The sequence below is a fragment of the Geotrypetes seraphini genome, chromosome 3 (genome assembly GCF_902459505.1).
Source record: "Geotrypetes seraphini chromosome 3, aGeoSer1.1, whole genome shotgun sequence".
NCBI lineage: Eukaryota > Metazoa > Chordata > Amphibia > Gymnophiona > Dermophiidae > Geotrypetes > Geotrypetes seraphini.
In genome coordinates, this window is record NC_047086.1 from 160,544,975 (window position 1) to 160,565,548 (window position 20,574).

General features: G+C 42.0%; 1 protein-coding gene across 1 annotated transcript in view; it reads left to right on the forward strand.

Moving 5' to 3' along the window:
- The window catches only part of ADGRG6 (adhesion G protein-coupled receptor G6), a 307,599-nt gene that overhangs the window by 212,211 nt on the left and 74,814 nt on the right, over nt 1-20,574 (forward strand). The window contains 2 exon segments of the mRNA XM_033938193.1: nt 9,727-9,869; nt 17,022-17,136. Coding sequence (XP_033794084.1) covers nt 9,727-9,869; nt 17,022-17,136 — 258 coding nt within the window.

Sequence of the window (20,574 nt, forward strand, 5' to 3'; positions counted from 1 at the left end):
TTCTACTTACTATTGGGTTTTATCCTCCCAGATTATTCAGGGGGTATCTGATTGTGCTGGTCACATCTATTCGATTACAGGGCCGCCTTTTTCCATTTTTTGAACATTTGGGTTTTTTCCCTGAGATATGGTTCAGACGTTTTTCTCACCCATCTCATTTTCTTTAGCTTTTCATTTTCCTTACCCGTAATTCATGTCTCTGTTTCTTTGGGGTACTTCTTGACTCCACCTTGCTGAGTGTTTCTTTTTTCAGATTGTTTTCCATCTTACACATGTTGTTTCTTCTGAACAACCAGCATTCTCCTGGTTCGGTTATGCCACGAGTCGGACTACATTCTTGTACTCCTCAGTGGTCTTTTGTTTTCCAGTGGTACCAGGAGGGCTTGTCTCTCTCAACGCATGTATCTCTTTGATCTCCTCTAGTCTCTACGGAGGTTCCCTTTTTTATTTGTTACCTCCTTGCATGGTCTTAATACTTGCTGCATCTATTTTCTGCCTGGGGGGCTCCTATAGGCATTCTTCAGCCTCAGGGTCTTTTCCCATTTTTTTTCCTAATTTTTCTAATGATATTTTAGGATCTCATGATTTTCATCATCTACTCTGTCCTCAAGCCCTTCTTCCTTGCTCAGGAGGCCCTTTTTTTTTTTGTGACCTTGGAGGCGATTGGCCTTCTGCTCTTGCTGCTATTTATGAGGAGCTGAATTTCGTAGCAGCCAATTTCAGCAGGATTCTTTAATCCTTTTACTCCAGGATTTTTCTCCATCTGACAACAGTTAGTTTTCTCCTGGATTGGGCGAGTATATATTTATATGCATTCCTTTTGGTTTTTTTCTTCTGTTGACCTTTTTTCATCAAGCTCGCGAGTGCTGTTGATGCACAGTCAACATGGGTTCTCCCTTCTTTATCCACTCAAAACTTAGGAAGCCCTCTCTTCTTCTCAATTTCCTGCTCGGTTCTCTCTGACTCAGGAATCTTTCATTTCTTCCAATTTTCATTGTTTTTTTCTTTGGGATGCGTTCGTTTCTCAGCCCGTTTGTTGCCTTCTGCCACAATACCAGCCACTTGTCCTTGTCGATATCACAAGTGGTTTAATTTCTTTTCTGGTGCCTTTTTTTCTCTGCCTGTTTCCATCTTCCTCCCAGTGGTATTTTTTTCTTTGTTGCTTCGAGTCTCAAGTTCATAGCTCTCAGACTTCTTTTTAATGCTATTGCATTTTGTCCTTTGATCTGTCGAGGAACAGCATCTTTCTGATTTCTCTTCTGGTTCCCCGGATCATGACAGAGGTTTTTCATGTGTGTAACCACACCTCATTCCTTCTTCTGTCCTCTGGACTATTTCTGTGGTTCTTTACTGGTTGTTGCTGCTCCCATTTATGACAATGGCATCAGCTCCACTTGAGTTTATTTCCTGAACAAATTTTTCCTTATGTCTCACCTCTTTTAGGGGAATCGGTGAGTTTAATGCCCTACTAGCGGCTTCATCCTTTTCAGCCTTTCATCCAGTCCTGGTGATTCTATATTCATGTCTACAGTATCTGCTACTGTTTTCTTTTCGCTCAGTCAGTTCTTCTGTCTGGCTTGTTTCCTGCACATCGTTTTTTTTCTTACGAGTAGCCTGGCTTTGTGTTGTCCTTTCAGCGTTTTTTTTGTCCTCCTTCTTACTCAGGTTGGAACCACAGTGATTTTATCCCACCTTTTTTCTTTTGTTTCAACTCAGTTTGGACATCCTAAGTTCATGAGAACAATCTCTTGGCCAAATGCCTCTCTTTAGTTCTTCTTTACTCCAATTGGCCTGGCACAGGGATGTCGTGTCCCAGTCTCGAGTTTTGGCAGCTTTTGTGGTTTTTCCTTTTAATTACATTATTGAGGAACACTGTATAGCTGCCACCTGGTCCTCAGTTCATTCCTTACTTTTGTCTGTTTTTTTTCTCCAGACGGGATGGGCACTTCGGCCATTATGTTTGCAATTTTTTCTTTGGCCAACTCTCCCATCATCCCATCTCTGTTAGCTTGGAGGTCACCCATCAGTGAGAATATGCTGCCTGCTTGTCCTGGGATAAATCACAGTTACTTACCGTAACAGGTGTTATCCAGGGACAGCAGGCAGATATTCTCAAAACCCACCCACCTCCCCGGGTTGGCTTCTTAGCTAGCTTATCTTAACTGAAGGACAGCATGCCTCCGTCGGGCGGGAAGGCACTCGCACATGCGCGGTGGGGGCGTCAAGAGCTTTTTCAAGCTCATGAAGTGTCCGTGCTGGGGCTCCATGGTGATGTCACCCATCAGTAAGAATATCTGCCTGCTGTCCCTGGATAACACCTGTACGGTAAGTAACTGTGCTTTTCTGTTTCTTTCTCACTGTCTACCATATCTCTTTCTCTCTGCCTTGTGCCCTGGGTCAAACCTCTCTATTATTCACCTCCATGCAGCATCTCTCTCTTCCTCCCTTCCATAATCATGTGCAACATTTCTTGTTCTGCCCACCATCTCTCCTTGCCCTCCACTCTATGTCCAACGATTCTCTCTCTTTTTTTCCATGCAGGATTTCCACCATATGCAGGATTTCTCCCTCTCATCCAGTTCTACCTCTGTTGCATCTCTCCCTTCCTCTCCTTCACCCCATGTCCAACAATTCCTCCTCTCTTCCCCCATGCGCAGCAGCTCTCTACCCCCATGTCCCCCTGTACAGCAGCTTTCCATCCATCCCCTCCTCCCATTCCCCTGTACAGCAGCTTTCCATCCATCCCTTCTTCCCATCCTCCTGTATAGCAGCTTTACCTCCAAACCGACCCCCTCCATCGTGAGATCTGACATATAGGCCTCCCAAAGCAGCAGCAGCAGTGGCGGTAGCTGGCAGGAAGAACCAGCGCTTGGATCAGACTTCTTCTGGCCTTCCCCGCCAAGGCTTCCCTCTGCTTTGTCATCAGTGACATCAGTAGTGATGCGGCAGAGGGAAGGCCCTAGTGGGGCAGGCCATGGGCAGCTTCTTCCTGCCAGCCACCGCTGATACTGCTTCAGGAGACCAGGAGGTGTCAGGACTCACTGAATCGGTGAGTTCAATTTTTTTAGAAAGCGAATCGGCAAATCGGGCAGCACTAGTTCTAACCACTAGGCCACTCCTCCACTTACTAGGACAGTGTTTTTCCACCTTTTTACTCCTATGGACCAGCAGAAATAAAAGAATTATTCTGTGGACTGGCATCGGTCTGTGGACCGGCAGTTGAAGAACACTGGGCTAAGTCGTGGGCCAGACCCCACCCATCTCTATCCAGTCTCCACCCTAGACCCCGCCCCCATAATAGTACTAATTGTAACACTAATTTTTCCATTCATTTTTCACAGATACACAATATAATCTTATTAACAACACATAATGGTTAACCACAAAATTAAACTACACAAAGCACACTGACAGCAGATGTAAATTCTCAAAATTGACATAATTCATTCACAAAATTCAAAAATAAAATCATTCCCCCCCTATCTTTGTTGTTTCCCTCCCTCCATGCTATGCCTTACCTTCTGGCCTGCTCCTGCCTGGCCATTTTATGCTGCCCCCGGTGTTATCTTCAGGCCGGCTCCCTCTTCCTCACTGATGCAGTGCACAAAGCCACGGGTAGTGGCTCCTTGCATATCCTGCGCCTCATCAAGAAGCCTTCCCTCTGACGTTGTGACGTCAGAGAGAAGGCTTCCGGCTCAGGTGCAGGACGCGCCACGGACCGGTGGCTCAGGAACACTGTACTAGGCCACTTACAGAATAGCATGCAGATAGATCAGGGGTAGGGAACTCCGGTCCTCAAGAGCCGTATTCCAGTCGGGTTTTCATGATTTCCCCAATGAATATGCATGAGATCTATTTGCATGCACTGTTTTCAATGCATATTCATTGGGGAAATCCTGAAAACCTGACTGGAATACGGCTCTCGAGGACCGGAGTTCCCTACCCCTGAGATAGATGCATGTGCAAATCCTAATTGGTGCCAGTTAACTTCAATAATTGGTTGTTAGCACTCAGTTATTGGTAGTTAAGGGCTCATTACTCAGTTGATTTGTGCACACATCTTGGATGCATGCCCAAATTTGGGTGAGCAAATCTGAATTTGGTGGTATACATGTATAATCCACAGACGTACACATGTATATTTGCAACTGCTTGAGCAGGTAGAGATATCTGCATAATGCTTTTTATACTATGAATGTGTAAACGTGATTTAGGAACCTGTTTACTAAGCTATGTTAGAAGCTAGCATTGATAGCTATATGTTAGCACGGACCTGCATTAATGCCTACCTTATGATAGAATCTGTCAGCATGGTAAAAATATCTATGCTAGCTGCTTAAGGTACCTAGGTACAAGTCTCACTTATAACAAGGGCAGAGTGGGAGAGTGGCTGGTTCTGACAGGTAGTGCACAGGTCAGTTAGCCATCATGACTAACAATGACGTGGTTAGCCATCATGACTAACAATAGCAAAGCTGCACTGAGAGGTGACTTTAAGCTGCACTGAGAGGTGATAGTAGCATTCTAGCAGCAATGGCTTAGTGAGGGGCAAAGGTGTCCCCCACACCTTCATCTCAGCCACCCGCTCCTTCCTTGCCCCCTGTTCCGCCACTTATTTCTGTCAGATGGGATGATCAGTGACACTCAGAAAAGCACACAGACAATATAAAAGCATAAACAATAACCCTTTATTATACTTATATATATAGATGAATATAATAATATAGCTTCATCGTGATCCCAAGCAGCACCATCCTTCACAATTGGGAATCCCTGCAATTGATAGGTGGGTGGACCAAAGGGACAGACCCATGGTTGCAATGAAGTGGATTCTAATGTTAGGGGCAAAGTCCCGTTCTTATATAGGGTGAAAACTGCTGAGTTCATAGTTCTGCAGTAACCAGCTTCCTTCACTACGACCCAGGCATACAACACCCAGGTCACTGAGGTCACTGAGGTCAGGATAGCAGATAAGCAGGCTTGTTGCAGAAACCAGCTTTCCGCCTGGTTTTACTGTCCTTTTGTTCTTTGTTTTGGCAGCACCCAGGTCACTGAGGTCAGGATAGCAGATAAGCAGACTTGTTGCAGAAACCAGCTGTCTTCACTCGGACACCTGGTCAACCTGGTTTTACTGTCCTTTTGTTCTTTGTTTTGGCAACACCCAGGTCACTGAGGTCAGAAGGTCAGATAAGCAGACTTGAGGAGACATGTCACGTAGTATGCTGAGTTTCAGTTACCCCCTGGCCATAGGCATAACACCCCCTTCCACACTTGTGCCCTCCCCCTCATACCTCTTTAAATCTTCACCAATGCCAGCCACTTCTCTGGCCTGCTGCTCGCACTGGCGTTGGCTTTTCCTCTGGCATCACTTCCTGGGCCCCGTGACCTGGAAGTGATTTCAGAAGGGAGCCAGGCCAGTGCAAGCAGCAGGCTGGAGAAGTTGCTCATGCTGTGAAGATTTAAATAAGTACAGGGGGTAGGAAAGGGAGTGTGGTGTGGGGAGCGGCAAGGAGGTGCTGGCACCCCCACCAAGACAGCGCCAGGGGTGGTGCACCCTCCTTTACTATGCCACTGTCTGGCATGGGCATCCCTCCTGCATTTGCTATTCTTCCAGGGGTTGTTTTGGGAGTGTTTGTTGGGGGGGGAGGGGAAAGCAGCTCAACTTTCTTTATGGAGCATTTTTTTTTTTAATGATAAAATGGGCAGACCTGTCTGTTTTTTCAGGTTGACATTATTGATTCGATTATGGCATGCAATGTTAGGCCATTGATCGGATGGCTCATTTTAATATAATATCAATGTCAGTGAAGTGGATAATGTGCTGTATATCGTACAACAAAACAAAAATGCTCCACTCTAATAGCTAAGGGTAATGTCTTTAAACGGAAGAAAAAGCCTCAGGTTTGTCTAGGCAGAGCATACATGCTCAAGCCTCCTCCACCCACATCATTGGCTACAAAAAACTTCCGTGAAGACTTTACTCTTGCCGCTAGGCTGGATTTTAGCTTGGGCCACAAATCGCTTAATTAGCAATGCTGTTACAAGTGTTGAAGCATAAACGTGGCGTCTCTCAAAAGCCAACGTTTCACGCATCACTACCGCTTCTTCAGGGCTTGCTGACACTCCACTTCTTCACACTGTTTGTGCTATTTGCTGCCACGATTTCCTCCACATCCTCATTTTAATATTAACAACCTCATTTTAATAATAATGAGGCCATTTGCATGCTAGAATCGGAGAATGTATGACCACATGGAAAACCACACAGTGAGCTGTACAGAGGATTGATAAGTAAAATACAAATGGGCTTTCACAGTCTGAATCCCACAAAGATGATGGTTTGGGTAGGCTGGCGTGAGCTTTAACGGCAACTCCAGTAGTTGGAAACTAATGTCAGTACCAGGTAGATTTCTAAAATCTATGGCCCAGAAATAACAAAGACAAAAGACATTTTAATTTAATCATGTAATTGTGATTACATGGCAGACTGGGGGACTCCATTTTCAGGAGGAAGCTGCATCCCTCCTGCCGATTTTCTCATGCGGGGGGAGGGGGGTTCCATGACAGAAGGAAGTGAGCATCCCTCCTAGCGATTTTCTTTCATAGTGGTGGGGAGTCGCTATGGCAGAAGGGAGTGGGCATATCTCCTACCAATTTTCTCTCACGCGGGGGGAGGGGGAGTGTCAGCATAGCATGAGGAAAGTGGGCAACCCTCCTGCCGATTTTTGCTGGTGCACGGAAGGGTCAATCCCCAGTGCCGGTTTGTCGGGGACAGCCATCTTTGCTAAGGGGGAGCATTTTTTTTTTAATGGGGCAGGTATTATGCAAGTGTAAAACACACACAGCATCTGTGCCCATAAAAATTTTTTTTTTAAAGTTTCCTGCCCTGAACAGCGAAGTGGCATGAAGGCTGCTTTGGGGCTTCCCCTGCCTGTCAGCTGTTCGAGCTTCCCCTGCCGGCTCTGCACATGTGTGAGAGTCGCTCTCACAGCAATCAATCAGATGAGAGAGTTGATGATTACAACGAACCTCTGCGTGAATTATTTGCATGCAAAATATTTAGTCCATCAATAACTCTTTTTTAAAATCAGCTAAAAATTGAATTGGACCGGACCCAAGCAGTCTTACCGATCCTGTTTAGTGCATCTAGCTCTTAGTTGGTGTTCTCTAAAGATGTAGAAGTAAATTCTTGTGTGCCCATCTGAAAAGGGGGCATGGGCGGGTCGGGGGGATTTCTAGAATTTATGTGCAGTATTATAGAATAAGGCAGACCAGTGCCTAATTTAGGCATGAGAACTTGCACCAGGTTTCAGCTGGCGTAAATCCTTGCACCAAAAACTGCTTGTGGATCCCAGCGCTAAGCACTATTCTATAAACAGTGCCTTTTATAGAATGGTGTTCAACGGTCATTTTGCTTGGCGTCCAAGTTTGAGCACCATTTACAGAATCTAATCCAATATGTTCAAAGAGGATGCACTCTTTTCCTGATAGTGCAAACCATCACATACGTGTGCATTATCAGGAAGAAGTGCACATTCTTTTACAAAAGTGTGCTGCCTTTGCACACCGTATGCGCTCGTTAAGAAGAGTGTGCGCTATTATCAGCAAAAGACGTTTTGTTGCATGTGACAGCTCATCTCTAGTAATTGTTTTCTTAATATCTAGAAAGAGGAGTGATCTACGTACCATACCCATACAGCCATACTGGTTTCTTTATCCTTGCCCTCAAGGCTTCTGGGTATTTTTTCTTCCCTTCTCCATATTCTTCCACATTTTTAATGTGGCTATACAGCTAAATTAGTAAAACATGAATGGAGATAAATTAAAAAGCCCCCTCCCTGTTAGCTAACAGATAAGCATACTTCTTATGTCACATTCTTAAAAGGACAATAGAACTTACAAAGTTCCAACACTCTGCAGTGAGCCAATGGTTTTCCTTTAACTCACTAAGTCTCCTTATTTACAAATGTTTAGTAACCTTAGGAAGGGTTATGCAGATTATTAATGTGGGCCCCATTCTTGCCAGTGTGGCCTGTTTACTAAAGTACATGTGTGTTACCTGCATTCAGTGTTAATTATGTAGGTTACCTCCCATGAGTGAATAGTCTTGTTAGTACCATTGATTTCAGTATAAATAATTACAGGGTGCTCTGTACAACCCTGGGAACCATAGGTTCCTGGAACTCATTAGACGCTAACATTGTAGGAAAGTAAATGGATTAAATACAAATATGAACTTTCTAAAAACCTGCTCGTCTGCTGCATAGAGATTAGTAAGGACAAACTCTGATTGTGTTCTTATTCCCCACCTCCTTCTTTTTAATGATGCCTTATGATTTCTGATATCACAGTAATGTCGTCCCTTTCTGCTCGTGCTGCTGCTGCGGTTCTCACAGGGATGGTACAGAACACAGTTGTAGTCATATTACAGAGTTTGGGTCATGTGGGTAAGAAAAAACAGCTTCTGAAAGACAGCTGGGCAGTTCCTTGTGCATTTTTGTATGCTTTCTACCACCTTCCATTAAGACTGTGCTGTAGCTTCTCTGCTCTAACATGACCTGTTTGCACCTAATGAATCTTACCAGTGGCACAGAAAAGTGATTGTAACCATTGTTTAAGAAGCAGGGCTGCTTATACTTTATTATCAATACATTAGTCCTTCCTTTCAGCCTCCACCCTAGTGGAAGACCACTTCCCGAATCATTCTAGAAAAGGTTACAATAAAGGAAGTTGCTGTTTTAGAAAACTATGAATTATGCCTACAGAGCTGTATTATTATTCCGTAAGATTAGACAATATCTTCTCAGGGCTATAAAATGGCAAAATGGGGAGGTTAGCTAACCTCTGTCAAAGGTTAATAGCTACATGCTAGTAGGTTATAGTTATGGCCAGCAGCACAAGTATTATTTGTGAGAAAGTAGAGGTCTGGCAAATTCCAGGTCAAAAGGAAGATGGCGCAGTGCCAAGCATTACTGTACTGTGCAGTTTCTTCTTAAATAGATTAGTTAACATGGAGAGAATCCATCTTGAAAATATTAGTTTTATGTTAACAAGAAAAGCCATAAGCATCCTCATTTTTTTCTGTGATAATGCAGTAGTTGCAAAAGTAAGTCCAGCCAAATGGCACAAAAACATTCTATGATATTTATAAAGTGATCAACAAAATACCTAAGGGAAAATCTCAGCTGAGATGATAGTTAAATATCTCAGTCACTGTTCACCTCAATAAATCAATAACAAAACAAAAAAATCACATCAAATATTGAGATACTTTAAAGTGAATGCTCAGACCCACTACCAAAACTCTAGTGATAATTCACAGAGCAAGTTGTATTAGAGACCATCATAGCTTGTTCACCATCTCCGTCACCTGCTGTCATAGAACTGTTATTCTATTTAATTCCAAGTGATTACTGGATCATATCACCCCCCTGTGGTCCATAGTGAGCTTCCTGTTCATTCAGGTAGCATGAGGAAAAGAGCCACACAAGACACAAAGGCAAGTACTTCCCCTTTAGGATTCAGCAGAGAGAAAATGCAGTGACAGTTACTAGTGAACTATGTTTGCTCTATATACTAAATGCTCAAAATTTATCTGGCAAGTCTTGTGTTTCTGCCTTCACACAATAATCCTCCTTTGTCTGGATGACTTAACTATCATGTGTTCTGTTTCTTTAAGATATTGATTTTTTTTTGTTTGTTTTTTTAAATTTCTTTTCCTTACAGTTTTGAAGTTTTGGCTCTCCTGGTGTACAATAATACAAATAACATCACATTAGAAGATCATATTATTTACGACAAACTAATACAACAGAATAATTCCATAGGAGATGGGTTAAGGCTAGACAAAATTAATGTCGATCCAATTGGTAAGTAAAACAATGATGTTTTTTCAGATAGACAGCCCTTCTCCATCATATGTGTTATTATAAATTTACCATATTTCCATGGATTCATTTTGGAACCAGAAATCTAAAATTCTAATATTCTCCTAGAAAAAAAAACTTTCATTCTTGAAATTAGATATTTACCCATTATATTGGTGCTTTTACAATTCTTTAATATACTGTATATTCCTTTACTTTGTTTTATTGCTGTGCTCATACACAAAGGTGATTTGTGTGCTGATGTTGTCAATAGCTAAGAGTATATCCATTTAATTTTAAATATCTGTTGAAGATGCCCCAAAGTTTATGCTCCAGAATTTTGTCAGCCAAACTAAAAAAAATAGTTACCCTTAAACATACATAATCTCGTATATGTTCTAAAATGCTAGCTGTGGGTGAGTCGTTACAGGACATTTGCTTCTTTTTTGTTTGGTGTTTTTGCTTAAGTTGGTTGATTATTGGACTAAAACAAGATTTTGCCAGGACTCTTGAAACAATCTAGAGTAAAACAGGGCCACTGTTGAGTCCGGCTCTTTGAACTTTTTGAACATTCTTTGCTGCATGCCAACTTTAGCTTTTTGTTGAGGTGTTGTGTTCTGCAATATCCCTATGTTTAAGGGGACTGCGACTATTGAGGCCTTTGAAGGTGTGTTGTGGAGTTTTTTTGAGACCAATGACTGTGACAGAACTCACTTTGCATGACTTGGTTGTGCTGATATGAGAATCTAAAATCTGAGGTGTCTCTTTCTCCACTTTTTTGGTGGTACAGAAACCTTGATGCAGGGATTTATACTTTTTAAATATTTTGTGTAGTTTTCTGATTTATATGTAGTATAGTTCTCATGAGTTCTAAAATGCCAATATACATGTTTGTTACTGTGTTGATCTTGTTGTTAATGTTTTTTTTTAATCTTTATTAATTTTCAAAACTAATACAAAGTGCCAAGAATTGTACAGACATTAATAATCAATGTAAGCACTTAAATTCCATCAATGCAGAAGAAAAATATCCCTCCCCTCCCATCCAACAATTTAATCAAGAAATAAACCAAAAAGATATCCCCCCATCCCGTCCTGGATATGTATAAAAATAAACAAAAATAAAATGACAACTATGTTGAAGTAACAAAGGATGTCAACGGGCCCCAAACCAAATTTTAAAAATTGCTATGCCCCAATATATCAGCATTCATCTTTTCATATTTGCAACCTAAACATAAACTGGCCCACCAAAAAGAAAAGTTGAGGCGGTTGCAACTTTTACAATTGCAGGTTATCATCTGCAAAGCTATCCCTGTCATAATTAAGAAAAGCCTGCATTTGTAGCAATCCATGGGAGGCTTAATATGCAGCAATGCTCCACATATAATTGCCTCATACGTCTAAGGCATGGGTGTCAAAGTCCCTCCTCAAGGGCCGCAATCCAGTCGGGTTTTCAGGATTTCCCCCAATGAATATGCATGAGATCTATTTGCATGCACTGCTTTCATTGTATGCTAATTGATCTCATACATATTCATTGGGGGAAATCCTGAAAACCCGACTGGATTGCGGCCCTCGAGGAGGGACTTTGACATCCCTGGTCTAAGGGATTGTTGACTCCAGTTTGAGGTTAATCTGTCCTCATATTGATTTCCAGAAGTTGAGTATCAAAGGACAATAGAATAAAAGATGATCCAGTGTCCCAATGTCTAAATGTGTGTTGATCTTGTTGATATTTTAGACATTTAACAGTTGCAAAATGGGTGCTACCACTGCACATAATCGGTACGTAGACCTCCATTCTCACATGTATTTTAGAAAATGCTCTACTTTGGCAGTTCCTTTTCTAAAATACTACCTAATCTTCTCAATTTTGTATATTTTTTTTTTTGTTTTTCTAAAATCTGCCTTCACATTAACAGAATCATCTATTTTGTCTGGTTTTCACATCAGATTTTCTAGTCTTTAGTTTCCTGAATCACCCTTTTATAAAAATTGGCATTAGTTGGCCACTCTCCTGGTAATATATTTGTATACTATATAGGCTAGTGGCCTGATTTCTTCACAAGCTGTACCAAGCTTTTAAAATTAAACCCCTTCAAAATTAGCCCTAATAAACTACATCCAATTTTGTGCAGTAGGTATGAGGGGCTATCAATAATTTATCTACCTGAGTATGAAAGAAAGTAGCAAGCATGTTGAAACAAGCCTGTACATGTTGTGACATGTCTCAAGATTATTCATGCACAGTTGCGGCTCAATGTGAGTCTAACATTTCAAGAGACAGGATGTCAGAAGAGTCCTCATGCAAATCAAGTAAGAAACTTCTAGATTTGGAGCACTGTTCAGTGATAAAATTTCTCACAAAAGAAGGGAAAAACCCATAGGAAATCCAAAAGGTAAATTATATTAGTGAATAATTGGGCAGCCAATAATTCTTACAGCTGAATAAAAAAAACTAAATTTGTTTTTTGATAATCCAAGTGGGTTTATTGGTCAGAAAATAACTATTGAGTACTGGAGAAATTCTTACAATCTATGGTTTTGGGAATTATTTTGGCTTGTGGTTTGACATTTGAGAATCAAATAAATAAATGGATTTATAAAGTCTTTTTTCATTTATGACAATTACGAGCAATATGTTCTATATTTAGAGAGTTTTCAAATAGTAGTAAGAACTATCATACTATCTCAGTTGGATTACTGTAATTCTTTATATTGTGGTATTACACTGAATTTTAAAAAAATAGGCTGCAATTGCTTCAAAATACAGCTGTGCGTTTGATTTTTAGAGCAAAAAATTATGACTGGGTTACTCCTCTTCTTAAGCATGCATAAATTAGTTTTTAGACATGGTCATGGTTTGGGTATATTTTGAGCAAGGCTAGGTTGAACTGAAAGGATGCACACATACATTCCCATTTAAGGAGAATGCTGATATGAACATTATAATTTACACCTATTCATGGGAATGTCTAGCTTTTGAAAGTTTCTCATTTTGCCCAATGTTCCACTAGAGGTAGTAGGGTTGGATGTCCCCTTGCTTCCCCAGGTTTTTTGTCTCTCCCCACTACAAAAAAAATGCTAGCAAAAGATATTGAGCTCAGTGAGAGTTTTAAGAAAAATACACGTTTCTTTTTTACATGGTTTGACACAAAAATGTATGTTCAAGCACATACACACTTATATTGGTAATTTGGAACATATGGTTATAAAGTGGATGCTTCCATTCCACACTATTGGTACATAAATGAGCATTTTTTTAAATTTTAGAATAGCTTTACATCCTGTTCTAAAATACTAGTGGTTTACAGTTTATTCCATTTGATATACCATCTCATCAATCAGGGTCAAATTGGTTTACAGACTAAAATAACAGAAAAATACAAAAACAAAATTTGACACATCCTGAACTATGAACAAATGAAAGATTAGGTTTCTTACCTCTGCTAATCTTCCTTCTTGTAGATTTCCTCTGGAGCCTGAACTATCGGATAATGAATCCATTCCAGTCTTGGCTGCAGAACTTAAACATAACACCAACCCCCTCTGCAAGGTCACCTGTGCGGCCACTCCCCTTGAAGTTCAGTAGGTAGCAAAGCCAGGAGTATCTAATACAAACAGGAAAACAAGAAAAAGAAAGGGGGGTGCGGGAACTCCCCGATACTAATCAATGCTGCTCATGATAACCAAATACATAATCAACAACCGCCAATAAAAGGCTAAGTTAGGATAATAAGAAATTGAAACATTTCACACCTGTAAAACTGAGGAACAGGGCACTAAAGAAGACCCAGCCTAAAGAGCAGAAGGGGCACCATCTCAGAACCCCTAAAACCCCATAAGCTTAAATAAAAGGACACTCGGGGAAATGTTAGCAAGGCTGGTCAAAGAGAGAAAGCCAACTTACCAGTTACTGGCAGGCAACCTGCGAATTGGACAAAACTGATGGGCGGGAGTTCAGGCTCCAGGGGAGATCTACAAGAAGGAAGATTAGCAGAGGTAAGAAACCTAATCTTTCATTCTTGTACAATCCCTCTGGAGCCTGAACTATTGGGACGTATCAGAGCAGTCCCAAATCTCAGGGGGGGCCCAATGAGCCTGCCGCCAGAACAGAAAGGCCAAAGGCTGCAACACCCATAGCTGCCACATCAAGCCGGTAAAACCTGGAAAAACAATATACTTTTAAGAAAATCCAAGATGGCCACCGCGGGTGCCAATTTTGACAGAAAAACAGCCGTTAAAAACGCAGGAAAATGCTAAAACCGGCGATTTTAGGATTTTACAGGTGGGGGGACCAGGGCTTGCAGGGAAACCCCACCCAAAACCCCGATTTGAGGACCCCCCAAAATCAGCAAAGTCTGACTCACAGACACCACAGACATGTGCTGCAATGCATTTCAATGGCAGCCAAGAATACACAGTAGAGGCACAGGGAGATCATTACCTCAGGAGCTGATTAAACTGGATATTTCAGGTCTTCTGACCACCTCAACTTCCCTGTCACCTCAGATCACAACCACCAGGACCCCTCAGGGAAATCAGGGAAGACACACGGCGCAGTTCTGATCCCGGCGTACCTCCTCAGAACCGCAGCAGCCTGCGCTCTACCTCTTTGCGGACGAACCAGGGGAGAGATGGCGCCCGAACCGGGAGACCCGATTCAATCTGCAGGCTTTCCAGAGGGCTTACTGCAGTTTCAGGCTTACAGAGCACCCTCCAGAAGCAGACAGACTTTAAAATGTCTGCGATCTCCTGCCAAAGGATCACTCGCACAGAGTTGATCCGCAGCAGGAGGGCAAACCCACGGTACCGAAGAAAATAAGACTAGGAATTGAGAGATAAAATCAGGAAAGGAAGAAAACTAGAAGTTCTCAGTAAGGCTGCAGAATCAAACTGAACTTCAAGAGAAGTGGCCGCATAGGTGACCTCGCAGAGGGGGTTGGTGTTATTTTTAAATTCTGCAGCCAAGGCTGGAATGGATGCATTACCCGATAGTTCAGGCTCCAGAGAAATTGTACAAGAATGACATATTAGTTAACATATACAACCCTGTTTGCCATTAAAACTACTTTTAATTCAGGAAGGAAAAGGATTTAATTGGGTAGTTGATATTGGTAAACTTGACAAAATCTTCCTCTTCTTCTGTAACCATACTAAGGAAAGAAACAATGGTAAAATGGTGATTCGCCCTGAAAATAAGCCCTATAGTAATTCCTTTCCTTACCAAATAACAAGCTGCCTGTACCTTAGCCTTAAAATCAGTAGTGTGTAGCCAGACCTGTTTTTGGTGGGCCCACAGTTTTGTTGGGTGAGCCTTCCCAAACTACCACCACTGCCACAAACACTTTATCCTGCATCTTGCCTCCTCTCCTTCTGCCCCTGGATCTGGCTTTTGCTGCCACTCTCTCCTGCTCACGGCCCAGCATACCTCAGCTCCTGGGCGGCAGCAGTGATGCGCATCTGCTTCCCTCTGCTGCACCCCACCCTTGCTGATGTCACTTCCTGTTTTCTTTCTGGTGGGACATGGCAGAGGGAAGCCTGCAGGGTCAGCACAGGCAGTGGATGCATGTCGCTGCCCCCACCTGCAAGGGTAATGAGGTACATCGGGAAGGGGAAGTTGCTGAGCTGTGGGCCAGTGAATGTGGCAAATGTTGTATCCAGATGTGGGAAAAAGGGGAGAAAGCAGCCACTGATGACTTGTCTTGGGTGGGTCTGACCAATGATAGGTGGGCTTGTGCTTAAACAGGCCCACCCAAAGCTATGCCATTGCTCATAATGCTCAGCAAAACCTTAACTTTTATTGTAAACCAGGAAACTATATTTTTTATTTTCTGTTAGTGGAGTAAATGTGTTCAGGGTAGTATGTAATGTTACATCCTACTAATCCACAGATCTCTCTAAATCCCATTCCTCCTAACTCTGGCATTCAATTTTCCATGCATGTTGAAACTTCATAATATCAAGAAAGACCCCTTCTTGTAACATAGCTAGAGAATTGTTTCATTGACAAAATCCCTTATGACAGACTGATAAGTAAATTAAAAAGGCATGGGATATGAGACAATGTCCTGTTGTAGATTGGTTAAAAATAGAAAGAGAGGAGTGTTACATCGATGGGGAAGGGTGAATCAGGGATCTGTACTGGGACCAGTTTTATAAAATAGATTTATACATGATATGGAAATGAGTATGATAAGTGAATTAATCAAATTTACAGATGGCACAAAATTATTCAAAGTTGTTAAATTGCATGTGAATTATGAGAAATTGTAGGAGAATTTTGACAGACTAGAATAAGGCTAGGTATCCAAATGGTAGCTAACAATGTACAGTATATACTATAATTACAAAATGAAGAATAACCCAAATTAAAGCTTCACGATGCAAAGTTTTTTTTCAATGGAGGTTTGCACTGCAGAAAAGAATTTAGGTGCCATCATGGACAGTACATTGAAATCTTCTTTTTAGTGTGCTGTGACGGCAAAAAAAGCAAACAGAATATTAGGAATTACAGTGGAACCTTGGGTTACGAGCATAATTCATTCCAGAAGCATGCTCGTAAACAAAATTGCTTGTATATCAAAGCGAGTTTCCCCATAGAAAGTAAGGGAAACTCGCTTGATTCGTTCCCACCCCCCCTTCCCCCACCTCCCCTGAGGCCAGCGGCACTGCTCTACCCCCCGCCCCCCCCCCCGAGAACCGGCATTGCTCCCCCCGCTCACGAAGGCCCCCCCGGCATGATCAGCCATCCCCCCGCTCGCGTCGCCACCCCCCCCCCCCCGCCACGATCCAGCATCCCCCACGCACCCATCCACCCACCCGAACACATCGCTTACCCCCATCTGGCACCCAGGACCAACGCACAGGACATGCCGGTGCCCGAAGATCTGCCATCCTTTTTGCTGGGCCTTGAGCATCTGCGCATGCTCAAGGCCTTCGAGTTCCTGCACTCTCCGAGATTGCAAAACACTCGCAAACCAGTGCACTCGTAAACCGAGGTACCACTGTACTAGGAAAGGAATAGAGAGATAAAAATCTTAGTATTGTGCTCTGACTTATCATTAACCATGCAGGAAGGAGCATAGCATAGAATGTATGTCAGAACCAATAGTTTATGGAATGATGATTAAGTTCAAATTCTTTTCACAGAGGAATGTCCTGCTGATGAATCTCCTGCTTCCTATCACTGGCCAGAAACCAAGCCTTCAATGACACGGGTGATTTTTTGCCAAGGGAGCACAGTCCAAACCACCTCCAGAAAGTGGTAAGGATGAAAAAGATACCATTGAACAAAAAAAAAAAAAGTGGTTTCTAAAGGAGCTTATGGTGAAACCCAGGATACAAATGTTCAGTTTCTTTACAAAGATAAAATAACTACTTTATAATGCCAGTTTTAGGAAACATGGTAAAATAGTCCTGAACTGGGAGGCTTATTTTGTCTGAAATTGAACTGGAAACAATGTTAATGTAGTGTGATAAGTTTTCATTAAATAACAACGGGTGTAATTTTAAAAGACTTCTACAGGATATAGGTTTGTTGGAGTTGCATGCGTACAAAAAAATGGTTATGCATGTAATTCAGTTTTAAAAGGAAAGAGAATGGGTATGTATAATAGTGTCCATGTCATATTGTTTGAATAAAAAGGGGGCATGTTGAGGGCAGGTTATTGAAGTGTGAATGTACTACATGTTTTATAAGACTAGTATATGAATATATAATTAAGGAGGCACACGCATTTTTATACCTGCCATATAAGATGCCTCAGATAGAAGTAACTAATGTAGCTACGTCATGTGCCATTGACATAATGTAGCTATGTTAGATGCCATTGGCACGTTCTCGAATCCTAGCACCTTGATGAATTGTAGATCTAAAAAGAGATTGGTTTTGTGCTGGTCTGGTAAGGTCCTTCTGTGTCACCGCCATGTTGTTTTCAACATGTCCAGCCATCTGATTGCAGATCGCCCTCTTTGTCTGGTTCCTTTCGATCTTCCCAAACATAATGTCCTTCTCCAATGATCTTTCTCTTCTGACAGTATGACCAAAATAAAACAGTTGTAACTTCATCATTTGGGCTTTGAATGACATAGCCAGTTTGATCTCTTCCAGAATCGATATGTTAGGTTTTCTGGTGGTCCATGGCATGCATAAAATTCTTCTCCAGCACCAAATCTCAAATGAGTCAATCTTCTTTCTGTCTTGTTTCCATGGAGGGGCATAATAAAAAAAAACATCTAAGTCCCCCTTTGGCCTAAGGCCCTAAACGCTGAAAGTAGCAGCAGGAAAAATGTCCATTCTCAAAAAAAATATCCCAAATGAGGTGGTTTTTTGATTTGTTGTTTTTTGTTTTTTGTTTTTTTTGGGGGGGGGGGGATTTGAGAATGGCCTACCTCTACATTCAGCAGTTTAAATGCCCAGACCAACACTACATCTAAATTTACAACACATTATCAACCCAAAAAATAGCCTAAGTCCCAAACGCCCAAGATAAAACCTTTTAGACGAAGGAGGAGCTAGTCTTTCGTCTAAAAGCTGGATTCTGTAACTGGAAACTGTCAAAAACAACACCGGTTACAGAATCCAACCCCCCCCCCTCTCCCCCTCAAGCTCCCCCCCCCCCCCACCGCAACGATTATGGCAGAGAGAGACATGGGGGAAGCCACTGCTTGCCCTGGATCGGTAGCATGGAATATTACTACTCCTTGGATTTTGGCCAGGTACTAGTGACCTGGATTGGCCACTGTGATAATGGGCTACTGGGATTGATGGACCATTAGTCTGACCCAGTAAGGCTATTCTTATGTTCTTATGATCCAGAAAACATTAAAAAAGAGATGTCAAGAATATATGGAAAATCGATACAAAAAAGGCAATAAGACAACACTGGGGATATTGATGCCAAAAAACCACATTTTAAAAGAAGTCATAGCTGCAATTAAAGCTTTATAAAAAAAACAAAAAAAAACAACCAACAACAAAGCACCTGGTATCGACGGTATTATAATTGAACTGAGACATAATAATTGGATTAATGTTTTCTGCTATCTTAGGATTCTCCTCCTCCTTCCCCTCCTGTCTGTGAGTTTTTTGTTGATTGTCAGTCTTTGTACTCCTCTGTCTTCTCTGTCCTCGTATCTTGCTCCTTCCTTATCAACATTTTTTTTCTTTGCTCTGGTCAGTGTTAGTCTCTGTCTTCCCTGCCTTTCTTTATTGTGTTTGTGGCTATTAGATCCAAAAGAACACCTTTCAAAAAATGGAACAAACCCCATAAGAACATAAGAATAGCCTAGTAGCCCATTCTCATGGTGGTCTATCTAGGCCCCTAGTACCTGGCCAAAACCCAAGGAGTAGAAACATTCCATACTACCGATCCAGGGCAAGCAGTGGCATCTCCCATGTCTCTCTCAATAATATACTATGGACTTTTCCTCCAGGAAATTGTCCAAACCCTTCTTAAAACCAGCTATGCTATCTGCTCTTACCACAACCTCTGGCAATGCATTCCAGAGCTTAACTATTCTCTGAGTGAAAAAATATTTCCTCCTATTGGTTTTAAAAGTATTTCCCTGTAACTTCGAGTGTCCCCTTGTCTTTGTAATTTTTGACACAGTGAAAAATCGATCTACTTGTACCCGTTCTACTCCACTAAGGATTCTGTAAACTTCAATCGGATCTCCCCTCAGCCATCTCTTTTCCAAGCTGAAGAGCCTTAACCTTTGTAGTCCTTGCTCATACAAGAGGAATTCCATCCCCTTTATCATCTTGGTTGCTCTTCTTTGAACCTTTTCTAGTACCGCTATATCTTTCTTGAGATAAGCAGACCAGAATTGAGTGCAATACTGCAGGTGAGGTCACACCATGGAGCGATACAGGGGCATTATAACATTCTTAGTCTTGTTAACCATCCCTTTTTAAATAATTCCTAGCTTCCTGTTTGCTTTTTTGGCCGCTACTGCACATTGGGCAGAAGGTTTCATCGTAATGTCAACAATGATGCCCAGATCCTTTTCTTAGGTGCTAACCCCCAAGGTGGACCCTAGCATCTATTTAAAAGAAATGAGTTTTGAGGTTGTAGGCATCTTTAAAAAGAAAAGTCTTAAGTTTGGACTTGAATTTTTCTAAAGAGTTTTCTGGGCAGAGGTCCATTGGGAGGGCATTCCACAGAGTGCCACAGGGTGCAGTAACCGAGAAAATGGATTTGTGAGTTGTGTCATAAAATATGGGATGGCAAAACTCTGAGCTCTTGACCTCGTAAGCCCCTCTAGAAGCAGTTCTGAAGACTGTGTCTGACTCTGTTTTGGACTTCTACAGCCTCTCTTGCTTGCCTGATCTGTTTTAGAGGAAAGTCCCTGGGCTCTTGAATACAGAGCCTTTTATATTTACCTTTGAAACCACAAGAAAGGACTCCTCTTGCCCAGTGACTGACCAATGTCATTGTTCTATAAAATGGGCAGATAGAAGCTGCAGCTGTAGAATGTTCCTCATTGTGGACATAAGAGAGGACATTTAGGTAGTAGCATAGCGGGGGAAGGAAGTGCCTGGAACGGTGGCATCCAACAATGCTCTACCATGTGCCCCTGTATACTTCTGTGTCATATGCCCCCCCCCCCCCCCCAGTACTTCTTCAAAATCTTTGGTGGCAGCAAACAGCATCTCCTAACTGCTGCTCGCACTGGCCTCGGCTCTCCTGATGTAGTTTTC